Source organism: Diadema antillarum, unplaced genomic scaffold (genome assembly GCF_040938485.1).
Source record: "Diadema antillarum isolate AM-2024a unplaced genomic scaffold, OU_Dant_1.0 seq00000085_RagTag, whole genome shotgun sequence".
Classification (NCBI taxonomy): domain Eukaryota; kingdom Metazoa; phylum Echinodermata; class Echinoidea; order Diadematoida; family Diadematidae; genus Diadema; species Diadema antillarum.
The window spans coordinates 965,624-980,404 of NW_027271177.1; the positions used below are offsets into that span (position 1 = coordinate 965,624).

The 14,781-nt window shown below is 39.7% G+C and overlaps 1 protein-coding gene across 3 annotated transcripts in view; it reads left to right on the forward strand.

The window, feature by feature from the left end:
- LOC139726498 (uncharacterized) overlaps nt 1-14,781 on the forward strand; it is a 205,110-nt gene that overhangs the window by 177,653 nt on the left and 12,676 nt on the right. For all 3 annotated transcript variants that reach the window (XM_071637454.1, XM_071637455.1, XM_071637453.1), the window contains exons 6-8: nt 7,412-7,547; nt 9,066-9,176; nt 12,043-12,170. In XM_071637454.1, the coding sequence (XP_071493555.1) occupies nt 7,412-7,547; nt 9,066-9,176; nt 12,043-12,170 (375 nt within the window). The remainder of the gene's footprint in view (nt 1-7,411; nt 7,548-9,065; nt 9,177-12,042; nt 12,171-14,781) is intronic.

Here is a 14,781-nt window from a genome sequence, read left to right on the forward strand (position 1 = left end):
AAGACGGGAAAAGGGGGAACGTGAAGCAATCTTTTAAAGAAAGTGAGTTGGGAGAAAGCGGGAGGAGGAGAGAGGAAACTGATTCCACTTTCTCTCCCAGACCCGGTGCGAGATTGGTTTCACGAATGATAGGCTTGTTTGTCTTTTCCCCCGGAACTGCACGACTCACTCTGCCGCTGGCGCTGTCTCTATTGACATGGTAGCGAGTTAGATTTCGATTCTCTGTTTGTGTGTGTGTGTGTGTGTGTGCGTGTGTTTGTGTCTGTACGTATGTATGTGTCTTTCTGTGTGTGTATGTATGTGTGTTTGCGTGCGTGCGTGTGCGTGAAAACGGTGAAAATCTGCTCTCGAATCTCAGCTGAACCTCAACCAGTTTTACTGGTGGAGGTTAGCTACGAACGTCTCTCTCCATGCCCAGCGGGAAAAGGAGTGAGGACTGGAAAAGGGGGACCTCTTGCAGAGAAGATAGGACAGTCGGGAATTTGTTCGTGCACAACATCTTAACCGTTTTTTTCCCCGCAAGATTAAAATTTGCACTTCTTACTTTAATGGCATGTAGTAAATGAAGAAGCAGCGTTCGCATGGAATCTGGAAAGTACACTAGTCATTATCTGTTTATATGTTTCTATTTCTCCATTGCGAACACCCTATTGTACTTCATGCAATTGGGCATTTTACGTCTTCCGTTTAGCAGATTCCACATTAAATGAAGTGCACAGGAGATCCTTCTTTTTCATAAAAATAAGCAACAAATCAGTATAATCTCCGCTTCAAGCGATTGTACTATTAAAACTATTGAGTATTCGTATAACCGTAATACCCTGTCCTCCTCACTACCAGAAACTCACAATACTTTATCTTTGCGGTAAAATCAACCACATTAAAGACTGAAATAATGTTTCCTCCCTGTTAAAAAAAGAATAAAACAAAACAAAACAAAACTTAAAATTGAGAAAGATTGTCTCTTGGCATCCCGTTCCAAACCCTCACCCTTTTATTCATTCATAATAGCATTATTATTCTCATCAATGTGCATTTACCTTTCAAGTAGGCCCCTCTAACCCTTTCATGAGAGGGATTTTGGACAGTGTGTACAATGCTATGGGATTTTCTGTGCTAACATGCACGCAAAGCACACAAGGGGTTAAGCGAGTCATATAATTCACTTCTCACTAGTTGCGCCACTCTACTTCTTCCCTTTTCGTAGGAGTTACCTTCTCTGGGCCCATACGCCACGACCCCTCCCCATTCGTATCACCCTCTCCCCCCCCCCCCCCCCCCTCCCTCCCTATCACTTCACCCATTCGCCATTCCCTCCTCCCGTGCCTTCCTTCATTCCATATCAATGCATTCCACATTCACTGCATCCTATTCCCATTATGGACAGGCAATCGTTGTAATCGTAAGAGGCAAAGTAGCGCGTGTCTTCAATCTATTTTGCACTCGCCTGGGATTGTGTTGCTTTTTTTTTATTCTTCCCTTTCTTAGAGTATAAAAAAAAAGAACGGGAAAAAATACCTCACGAAGCGTAATATATATTACAGCTATGGGCATATTATATTCGCATAGATTTGCAGCTCCGCCGTAGCACATCACGCTCCGAATTTCTTATCAAGTGTCATGCTATCGCTCGAAAGATTCACACGGAAAAATGGGGAATCCAAGTCTCAGGAAAGCACATCCCATGTCTCATTATGACGTAGTAAAGATAGCATAGTGACTTGTGACGTGGTAGTAGAGGGCCATGATCACCTTCAAAAACGATACTTTACAACATTTTGACACGGTTACGGTTAAGCTTGGCACCTTGATCTCATTGTTTGGTTTTGTTTTATGTATTATTTTCTAGCCCAAGCCATAGCCATAGTCCAGGACTGTGATAGCACCGCAAATTGGTAGGGTTAGCACTGCAGTTACAGTGCTACGAAAGCGAAGGAGAACAGAAATAGGACTATTGAAGGAAACCGGCTAAAACAGTTTGGGCTGCATCGATCCAAAGCATGACGGTCATGAATATTCATTTCCACAACGTGGACGCGATGACGTTTGAAATACGCATTAGCAAGATACTTACTTCTCATGAATATTCACAATGCATGGATATTCCGTGAGAGCAAGCACGATTTCTCGTTATGCCCTCGTTGCGTCGATAGTACGGTACTAAGAATACAAGTGAGAAAAGGGGCTGAGGATATTCCGAGGACAAGGATAGAATGGAGCCAAGGATAGTACAGGACTAAGGATGGTATATATACGGGGCTAAGGATAGCACGGGACTAGGGTTAAGGATATAGTTCGGGGCTAAGGATAGTATGGGCTAAGAAAAACAAGTATACAAGGGGCTGCAACATGTTCAGTTGCATTACTTTTTTCCTGTGGCACTGCCTTTGATTATCATAATTTACGATTTAAGCCTGATAAGGTCACCGAACATTGATTACCAAGTTTTGTTTGGTTTTTCAAAGATTCTGATTTTTCGGATGATATAAGTCGTCCATTTTACCTTCACCCCCCCCCCCCCAAAAAAAAAAAAGATTACACGAAGAACAAAATAAGTAAAAGAGTTCATAAAACGGTTGACATACGTTCAAGATATTCAACCCATCACTGGGTAATCCTTTACGTGCTCTGAGTGTCAATAGATACAATACTCCTTGCGTTCGTAATACACACTTTCCAAAGTCCATGACACAGAAAGGGTTAAACAAAATGGAGTCCGAAACACGAAAACCATGAAAGCATCGGTATACAACACAGAACTAACCAGCGAAAGTATTTCGTATCAAAACTGCGCAAATTTGTTTTCCAAATGCATTCGGATCCAATAAAGCACGTGACACGACGGAATACAAGAAACATGTGCTTTATTACCTTTCCCGGCACAGAAGGGGCAATTTCAAGCAAGTTAAACAGACTTCGAAGACGCTGGATCAGAAACTTAATCTTGTGTCATGGAAATGCCCCTGTCGGCCTCACATACAAATCCATTGCGTCGTGGGTCCTTCGTGCCCGCCAAATAGGGGTCAGTTCTTCGAATTGTTTTCCAGTCGTTTCGACGGAAATAGCGCGGCATGCCCTACTCTTTACCGCAGCATACAGTTTAGCCTTCAATAATGTCTCTCGTGCTGTGTCGGCGGCCCATAAAAGCTGGGTCAGTGGACTTGTGTGTAAACATCTCCTTCGTGGGTACACACATTTCTGGTTTACTTATACCTGAACCTGGTTGTTGCTTACACATGGCTATTGGTCCGATCTAGATTTATGTTTAAACCACTGAGCGTAGAAGTTTTCAAGTTGAAAGGCATGACTCGAATGACCATTAAATCCTCCATATGACGATATCGACTGGTTTTGATAAAGCTAACTTCAGGCGTTCGTGACGGTTATCGCTTATTACATGAAATAGGCAACTCCTATCTCGGATGGGTTTTTTTTTTGTTCAGTTTTCAAATTCCTTATAACAATAAACCATGAATAGTTCAGTTTACCCGTTGATTAATCGAGATTCGTATTTTATTTCTTCTTGTAGCAAACATGATCATAAAAAAACACTAAGAAAACGGAAATATCTTTTCGATATACATCTGATTCCCAAACACAATTAGACTTGAAACCTAGACTCGAAACAGGTATATTATTCACAATTATTCTTCTGACAAATCAATTTCCACAACAAAAGTTAGAGTGATTGGTTGCATCTGTCCTGATGAAAGAGGAAATTGTAAAATATATTAATCCCCGAGAAAGCATGAAAACACGGAAATTACTTTTTTCAACCTGAATGGCATTATAATCAGATTTTCTCAAAACTATATGAAAGAAATGAAAACCTATAAAAGTGTCTGAAAGGTACTTTTGCAGTGAGGATTACGTAGTAGTCGTAACAAGTCATACCTCGTTTCAATAACTTTTACACACAAACGATCTTGTCCTCTTGTTGCATTATACAGTATTGAACACCCATACATAAATAGCATTTGACAATGGCCAGGCATGTAGGGAGACGCACCCTGGTGATATAGAACTGGGTCAGCTCATGAATCTCCCCCCATAATCCCCATGGCATGGTAACAATAGCCACCTCGTAGTCTTCTCATACAGTCTCCTATTTGATTGTTTTTTTTTTTTTTTCTGTGCACACGTATTGTTCGGCTTGACATGAAAGATAAACAACTATGTCATTGCCGGTTATTCTCTTTTTGTTTTCTGCTGTCACGACGTGAAATATGATTTCATGAAAAGCCTGATGAAATCGAAGGTGGCGTTGTATTGATTGCATGCGCAACTACTGGCAACATTCTTTGTTTGTATTCGATTTCTTTTGCGTGCAGATTTTATTCTTAAACAGATGTTATTCAAGAATCACATTGATGGCAATCAGTTGTCATTTGATACCAGATAGTCAAATTTCTCTGATGGGAAAACCACAACTTAACCTACGATCTGTGTAGATAAAGGCAGAATACATATTATGTATATCTCTTGCCATTCATAGTTGTCGTCTTGTTCGGGTGGGCTTCTATTTTTTTTCTATTATAATATAATGACAATGATTTGGAAAATTTGTTGAAGTTTTTTTTTTCTTTCGTCATTATAATGAGAGCGTGTATGTTATCATTTCTTGTGAACCTAGGATTTATGCCCATTGCATTTCATTTTGAGGTTCAGAGCAAAATCAGGTACATGGCTACAAATTTTTAGTACTTCTTTCTTTTTATGACGTCACCACTACTCATCGCTTCTTAGTCGGTGCTTATCAATGTCACGTGTTTTTACCCTTGTCTATAAAGACGTCTGCAGAAAAAAAATTGGGCATCATTAGATCTTCGATTCATTTTGGAGAGAAAAAAACAAAGCAAAACAAATAAAGCTGAGCTGTATACATAGAGATAGATATATAGAGCGATTGATTTCCTCCGGTTTCCGTGGCAACGTCAGTTAGTCTTTAAAAGATAATCAGAGGTCATGATTTCAAGAGCTTTGAGCTGATTACTGTGGAAACGGAGTGGTTGTGTGCCATCTCACGTGGAAGACATCATCATTTGCTGAGATACCCAGTTGAAATCGTGGATGAATCAATTGGCGATTTTCATCATTCAAAAACTCAGAGCCGAAAAAAAAAAATGAAGCAAACTAATTAGTGCGATGGAACGACCAGTTGGTTTAGAGCAGGTCGTTGATTGTTATCTCCCGGTTGTTTTATGACCATGGACACAATAGGAAGACCCGCAGAAATATCGACAGCTCAAAACAGCTGCTGCAAGGCGCCCGCTACGAATGCCTTCGCACAAAAAAGTATATGTTCTTTATAAAGCTGGAATTGATCACGTGAAATAACAAAATTGCTTATTTAAACGTTATGACGCCATTCCTGTTGGATACAGGGATTAGTGTCTATATTTACGCTCAAAATGTTTACGTACGACCATTTATGTGGTAAAATGACTGCCAGTTTATTTTGTTTTTGACAGCAGGCGTTTGACTTATTTATAGAACGACTGGGGATATTATTTCCCGCTGGTGCACATAATATTCCTTACTTGATGCGAAGAAATCTTCTGGAGATGTGAACACCCCGACTGATCGTTCAGGAGGATAGCTCGATTCGCAGGATAGCTCGATTCGCAGGATAGCTCGATTCGCAGGATAGCTCGATTCGCAGGATAGCTCGATTCGCAGGATAGCTCGATTTGCAGGATAGCTCGATTCGCAAGTGTACAAAGCAAAAGGCGTAAATGCATGACCTGCCATAGAACAACGTTCTAGAGCCAGTCTCTTAGACGACGATTAGCCAAATTTAGCGGAAATTTATAAGAACATGAAACGGAAGGATAATCTTACCATCGTAATGGAACGCCTCGAATTAAAGATAAAGATTATGACTTTGGAAACATTAACTAGCAATACCTTGCAGACACTAGCTCGGCCGATTAAGGAAGTGTTGGTGTTTATTTATAGATGGTGTGTTTTACAGTTGTGCCACTTCGATCGATTTGGCCGTCATGAAAGTAGCAGATCAAAACTAACGTTACCATGGCAATACTACTACTAATAAAAGAGAGCATCACTATTATTTCGTCATCGTCATCTCTAGATCGCGGTGTGTATTTTCCACCATCAGTCTCATGTCGTGGAGAAGCTCTATCAGGACTTTTTACTCGGCAGTAATTCCGAGATGCATTTACCGTTGTCATTCTTTTGAGTATGCCGATCCATTTTTTCCCAGAAAATAATCATTACGCATAAAAACTGACGATTTGCATCTGATAATTGTAGGATCTTTGATACACAACGTGAATGACTCTGAACTGATGAAGAATTAGAGTCTTTATCTCATAAATTTAGAGAAAAACATAGATATTCAACTAGATAAATTGGCATGTATTATCACGATCATGTTACAGAAACTGCACTACGAATATTGCAGTACATTGTCACTTATGATGGTCCCAAATTTCGACATTCATTGTATACTGAATTACAACAAACTTACAATTTTTATACATTCAAACTTAAGCTCTAACATGAACAACTTTCAAAGTACTCTGGAGATGGCGATATCCAGAATTCATAAATGATTCAAAACAATTCGTAACTTTGATTTATTCTGCTTGGCCTGGTTGTTGATCAGGTACAATTGGTATCGTCTAGAATTCCTAGTTTTCAATGTTTTCTTATCTCTCGCACCTTGCAAGTATACCCTCATTACTTTTCAGTTAATGCCGTTTTTATGACAATCTTGTCGTTGCAACTGATTGACAAATTGCCCTACATCGACGTAGTTGCAATGGAAACATCTCGACGGAAGAATTTCATGAATTTGAATAATCTTGTCGTTGTTGTTCTCTTCATCTTGCTCTGTTGGGTGTTGGTGTGTGCACGTAATATGTTTGTCATGGTGTACGTGTGTGCGTAAAGTGTGTGTGTATGTGTTTGTGCGTAGATGTGTTTTTAATTTTTACTTCTATTGTGTATAAAGAGCAATGCCCAGAAAGAAAGTATGTTGTAAATTGTTTCCAAAGGAATGAATGTTTTTGAATTTATTATCCAATGCAATGATAATAATGATTGTATACGTTTGGAAATATGAAGTCACCGTGTTTACGAAGCAAGGATAAATGATGCGAATGTTTTGTTATGCCGTTCAGAAATACCACTTTAGATTAATGTCCTCAACTCTGTAGAGTGATTTAAGAGTGTCGTATCACTGCACTTATGATGTAAATGTCATTTTGTATACGTGGGATTATCCAGTTTGTTTGTTTGTTTGTTTGTATGTTTTTTTTTGTTACTGTTTGATCTGCATGTGACGAAATTGATGTGGGGAGACATATGTATTTATGACTGAATGTCTGTCTCCGTGACGTGTTGAGTATTCTCACCTCTATCCCATTCCTTTGGCCTATCACAGATATCACGACAAAGACAACAGTGAGATTCTCAACGCTATGTGGATCGTTTCCATAACATTCCTGTCAATTGGCTACGGTGATATGGTCCCCAACACGTACTGTGGTCGCGGAGTTGCCGTCATCACTGGTATAATGGTAAGTCACCATCTCTCATCACTGGTATAATGGTAAGAGTGAGAGATGAGTATAAAGAGATGGAGACATAATGATATATTATACAAACATACTGATGTGCATGAAAACACACTTATGCATTCATTCAAAGAAAAAATTAGGCACCATCAGTATTTTTCTGGGGGAAAAAGAGTGAACCTACATCATGATACAGAGTATGTTAATTTTACATTTATGATTTACTTTGATTTGGACAACCCTTAAGCCTTGCTTATATACATTTGCTTCTTTGTGTGTGTGTGTGTGTGTGTGTGTGTGTGATGCTTTTTAAGTTGTTCTTTATTTTTTGTTAGATCATCTTTTTAGAAGAAGGATCTTGATATTTTAATGAATGTGAACGTATTCTGCACTCATTTTATTTTTCAGCAACTTACTACATGGTAGAAGAAATTACCTGGAACGGGGAATGTCAGCTGTTCTGTGCCTTTATCATCGTTACCTTTCGTTTTGTATTTTTCTGTAAAGAATTTTACTTCTTGTGAAATCTAGACACACTCGTACGGCAAAGTCGCGATAGGCTTAGAGGAGAAACCTCGCATGGCATGCAGATAGCGTCATGTCGAAGAGCATTCCCAAAATGGCACGCCGTACTTAATGGAAGCCTTTCCTTAATCCTGCCTGAGCTTCCAATTTTCCATAAACGAAGGCTGTGCGTGGAGATGACGTTATCAAGCCCAGCATCTACGCAAAACTTTAAGATTGCTTCCCAGTTTTTCTTCTGATTTCGTATTCCTGTTCAATATTCTCCCTCCCATCCTCTCTCCCTCTCTCTCTTGGTCATATTTCTTCAGCGAGATTTACCCTATACTTATAGAGAATTTCATCTAGCGTCTTTCACAAGGCGATAGTAATAAAACAAGTTTTCTACTTTAAAAATGTACGTGTTCGATTTCGATAAGTGTGATAATGTAAATGTCAGTGTTATTGCTACTTTGTTGTTTTTATTATCGCCATTATTGTCTTCGTCGTCTTCATCATCACCATCACCGTCACTATCATCATCATCATCATCATCATCACCATCATCATTATCACCACTATCATCATTACCAACATCATCACCATCACTATCATCATCATCATCACCATCATCATCATCATCATGATCATCATCATATCATCATTATTACAATCATCATCATTATCATCATGATCATCATTGTCACCATCATTATCATGACCATCATCGCAATCACAATCACCATCATCATAATTATCTTCATCTTCATCATCATCACCATTATATGATCACCATCACCATCACAATCACCATCACCATTATTTTCATCATCATCATCACCATTATCATCACCATCACCATTATCATCATCACCACCATCGTCACCACCATCATCATCATCATCGTCACCACCACCATCATCATCACCATCATCACCATTACCCCCATCATCATCGTATCTACTAATCCTGTGACTGAGACCTTGAAATCTGTGTTTGTGCATCATGTCTTTCTTGCAGGGAGCGGGTTGCACTGCTCTCGTTGTGGCAGTGCTAGCAACCAAACTCGAGCTGAGTAGAGCGGAGAAACACGTCCACAACTTCATGATGGATAACCAACTAACAAAAAGAGTAAGTACGAGCAGGAAGAGAAGGAGGAGGAGGAGGAGGCGGAAGATGAGGATGGTTGCCATGGTACCCTGGTGTTAACTGTTACTGTAGGAAGCCATACGCACCCTGAGCTATCTAGAGATGGGCACGGTGGAGATCAGTTCAGAGTATCTTAGAAATGATTTAGTCGATGGTTAAATCCGTAGGAGGCAATTTTTGTTCGGTTTATTTCATCGCAATTCTGAGATCAATGGAAGAAAACAGAAATATGCAGATATGATACAAGAATACCACATAGTGATAAGGTAAACAGTAATTGTGGATTTTAGTGGAGCAGAATTGGTAATCGGGAGTCATCGACGACAGTTGCACAAGGTAACGTATCATTGTAAGGTCTAGTATTATAGTCGAGCTTAATATAATAAATTAAGCTCGACTATAATATGTATGATTAGATACAAACATCACACATACACACAATCACACACAGTACACAACATGGACATTACTGCAGGCCTTCGGATTTACAGTTGATCATGAAATTGAATCGACATAACTTGCAATGCAACCTCTTATCACATGAGCAACGAGAGAAAAAGGGAGGGGACGGCAACATTTAAAACTGGTGTATGGTTCAAAATTGGTTGATTATGATGATTAGATGGAAACGTGCAATGAAGGGGAAAATAACAAGTTTTACGCTATCACCATTCCCCTACACGTTTGTTCAGTTGTCCACATGTACACATACATTGACAAACTATACAACACAAACACACACCTACATACATATAATGGGCATGCATACACACATACACCCTTATTATATTATGTATATATACACAAACATACATACATGATATATACCTGCACACATGAATATACTCGTGGATGACTGTGGAATGAATAAGTGTGTTCCTCGGTATTCTTGTAAGGTCAAAGTTATGTTATGATTTGAGAAGAGTGTTGACAATAGATAGATAATCACCATCTACCTCTTCCATTCGTCCTCCCTCAATCTCCCCCTTTATTTCCTCTTTGTCTCTTTCTCTTTCTCTCTCATTGTCTTTTCATTTGTATTCCCTCCTCCATTTCTCTCTCACTCTCTCTCTCTCTCTCATTTGTCCTATTACTCTCAATTGTTTCATTATTATGTTCTCTGCTTGTAATTCATTACATGGAATTTTAAACAGATCTTCTTCTTTTTTCATTACCACTTACCTTTGAATGCTTTCACAATTTTGTTTCCTGAGAGTTTGTCCTGGGCGATTTAAAACTCCCCCGGGGCTTTGCGCTGCACACTGCACATAACAACGAGAATACTCCGTCTTCGGGGGGGGGGGGGGGGGGGGGGTGGGCATTACATTCACGCCTCGACTCCTTCTGACTCCGTGTGTGTGTGTGGGGGGAGGGATTTCTTCATGACAATGATTCGAATTAGACGGAATTCTATCGTACACCACCTGTGACCTTGCTGGTTCATTACGGTAGCTACTCGGAGATGCATTGGGACTAGGCAATGCCAAACCTTGCTTTTCAGCTCGAGATAATCACTGCCACTGGGCATCAGACACATCGTATAAATTTGCCTCGAGTCCGACGATGAAACCCAGTCTGAAATAAGTATTGTTGTTGTTGTTGTTGTTGTTGTTGTCGTTGTTGTTGTTGTTTATCAGTGGATAGGAATACAGGAGATATTTTGGCAAGAACATAGCCGTATGAATCGAGCTCCCGCATTCCATTGTTAATGCAATGCTTTATAAGCCAAAGAACGGATGCACTTTCTCCTTCTCGCATACTTATCTGGACGCAGTGCAGTGTTACTCCAGAAACAAACCCATATCGAGTCATTATTTCGAAGTTCGACATCACACGCTTGATTCTGCCTTGATATACGGTCTCAATCTATTTTGTGTTAGCATAATGAGAACAACTCGCATTTTATGGAGAGCCAATACAGTCCTGTCAGGTTGATTCTCACGGAATTGTCTCTAACGGAAACAGCCCTTTCATTTGCCATTGTGAATTGCCTTGTCTACACGCCAATTGACAATAAGGAATGCGGGCCGAGTTTGGACGCTCAATTCCGGCTTCTGGCTAAACACTGCGGTACGGAAAGAAAAGCACAGCTGAGACCCTTTGAGGTTTGAAAGCTTTCAGCCAATTTGAAATTCAGATCGAAAATATTTTTAGTACATGACATGACAACCAGATGGATCGCCCCGAGCTTTTGGGGAGAGGAAAACTGCATAAAAACGCCAAGACTAATTGATAGATTGGTGAATATCTAAAGAGAATTATACGAATAAAGAAATTAGACAATGAATGAAAAACGAAGTTACACTAGAAAAGAATAAGAAAATCCAAATACGTTGTTAGTGTGGATTACCTATTTTGCCTCATGTGTGTTACTGCATTGGACAGTATATTCTTCAAAAACCAATTTGAAACATTGTTATCATATTCATACAAGGGACCTGTTTTTATAAAGAATTACGATTGATCTTATGCTCGATTTATTGAGCGTTTCTCAGCGAATCGAGCTTAAGGTCAACACTGATCGTGAGTCTGTTTCACAAAAACAGTTATGATAGATTTAAATGGCAGATTTGATGGTACATTGAACGCAACTTTTTTTAATCACATCAATCTTAAGATCAATCTTACGATCAATCTTTGTGAAGCAGGCCTCTGTTCCCACTTCGGCTCAGGTGATGTCACCTTTTGAAGTGTTCAATTGATGTGTGTTACAAGCTGTTTCCAAGGATTCCATTAATGTGAACCTCGACTCTCTCTCTCTAATGATATGCAGCGTTATTTCATTTTTAATGGAGAAATGAGGTCAGGTTGTTCTATTATTGCACTTTCTTTTCCATTTCTCTTGCAGTTAAAGAATGCAGCTGCCAATGTACTGAGGGAAACCTGGTTAATCTACAAATACACCAAACTCGTCCAAAACTCGAGCACAAGAAGAATAAGAAAACACCAAAGAAAATTTTTAAATGCGATTCATAAGTAAGTATTGCCCTATTTTTATCATCTCAGATATCATGCCAGCATATTATGAAGAACTGATTTTATTACGAGGATCGCTTTCAGTCATAAATATGGATGTGTTATAATTGCAACAGGGTTAACTTGATAGGATTTGAATATAACGAGTAACTATTTTGGTTGTTGTTGATACAATGTATAACTTGATATCCCATCCCCTTTTGAACAAATGTTAGTTCATCTGAGGATCATGGCATTCCTTCGTTTGGTGAGGTCACCAATATTTATTAGCATACATCTTTTCGGTAACTGATGCCACTTTCTCTGGTATCCAATATCACACTTATTGCATAGTTTAGTTGGTTACTGTAACCCTTTTATTAACCCTTCATCCGATCCCAACGACGTCTTGAAGGGTGTAAGCAAAGGCCCTTGTCGGGTACCTGTATTCGCTTGCTGGTAAGCAGTGACTTCTTTGATGGTGATCATGTGACTAGTTTATTGAGTGTCTACTACACCCAGCTGGAGCTGTCATAGGACGATAGGGTCTTCCCTTTGTTTGATCAGAGAGGTGGATTCACCTCTCTGGTTTGATGCTAGTGAGCTCCAACGATATCTTTTTGAAGAGTAAATAGCAAAATTTTGATCCCATTTACTATCACCACTGGGCACCTGAAAATGCATTCTACTTGCACCAGGAATAGTAAGGCACTGTCCAAAACAACACGTATACGTTTCGGCACTAAATCCGCAAACTTGATACCAGAAAAGACTTTACCCTTTGGCGTTTATTCATCTAAACGAATCTTTATCCCTGGTCGAATGGCGTATTGACAGGGTATCTTCTCTATGCGGCATGTATATCTATCGCTATGAAGACACTCGAAAAAAAATTCGTACTTGCTGTAGTGTTGCCGTAGTGTTGCCGTAGTTATCCAGGTAAATGTTCAGCTCACCATGCTGAGATACCCATCCCCGGAAGTCGACCCCTTTACCCCGCGTAATGGGGAAAATGCCTTCCGGCCATTGCCGAAGCGAGGTGCCCATGCCAGTCCACTCCACAGTGTCCTGCTCTCCTCCTTGTAAACTGAAGCCTGGCCTGCTGCTTTCTACCGCCCACCACTTTTGCCATGTTTTGAATATTCAAACACCCGTTTTTTAGGAGGAGGAGGAGGAGGAGGAGGGGGGGGGGGAGGTGGAAGGAGGGGGAGACGTTCGCAACCCGGGCTTATCTGGAATCAACATCATCCATGCAACAAAAATGTTCAACATTATGAGTACTGTATCTCGATGTAGTTATGATAAACTTGCCCCAACTACATACTTGTAGATACTGTAGTAAAAAAAAATATAGATAAATCAGATACGGCCTGATAATACCTTGGTATCATTTTTAGTGAAAACGCCATTCTCTGAGATATCCCCGCCCTTGTCAGGTCCTCGGGTACACAGGTATGAACCTTGGTCGATAGGCACAAAGAAAGCTGGGGGGGATAGAAAAGCTGCAACATTATGCACCATGCAAGAGTCAAACACGAGGTCTCTATATAGGGTCTCTATGAGTCTGAAGCCTTATTCACTACACTCACGTCCCACGTCACACTACGCAGGCCATCAATTGACTCCATAATTATCAGAGAAAGTTGCTATGATGGCAGGGTACTCCTTCCTGCAACGGCAGGTGTCATTGATTGATTGATTGAATTTATTGCCACTTCATGGGGTGGAACACCCTGATCAGCAGAGCTGGTTTCCATAGGGGTCCACCATACATACATAAAAATGGTAAAAAGCAGATAATACATACATCTTGAGTAAAAGCCAAAATCATGTATACACAACAATACATATACACAGAACGATACTAAACACATAAAACAAGCTTAGATTCAAAAGTTAAATACATGTAACACAACTGTAACAAGTAATTTTTGGCAGTTATACCTTGAAATGAATAAAAAAACAGTTGGTACCATTACAATCCCTAAGATAAGTTAAAGCGTGTGATATACTGCACATCATTACAAATATATGGATTTAAAAGTATATCAGACAACAATTCAAGTAAAAGTCACGCAGAGAGTACACAACTGAAAACAAACTTCCAAAAACGAAATACCATATTGATGTAAATAAAATAAAACCATATAAAATAAAATGATAAAAACACATTTCAGATTAACAACGGAGCAGTCATAAAACACAGATACAATGAGTCAAACATAGTTATGAAGCAATAAAACATCTTCAGTCAGTGTATTTACATAACGCTTGAATGCCTCCAATGACATGGACGGAGTTACCGCTCTTTCAATCTTGTGCCACAATTTAGTGCCTCTATATCAATATGCGAACCTACGCTTACAATAATTGGTTTTGGGCCTGAGAAGCTCCAGCTGAGAATGTCCAGAACGTGTATTGTAACTAGCGTGACGAGGAATAAAGAGTTCACTGATGCACGGGGGACCAATCTGCCTCACAGCTCTAAAGAGAGAGTGAGCTAATTGTTTAGACCTGCGAACGTTTAAACAAGATGTAAAGTGTTATACAAATTGTTCGAAGGAAACATAGAGTCAACCTGCAAAACAATTCTTAGAGAACGGTTTTGAAGAACCTGCAATTTATCACAGTT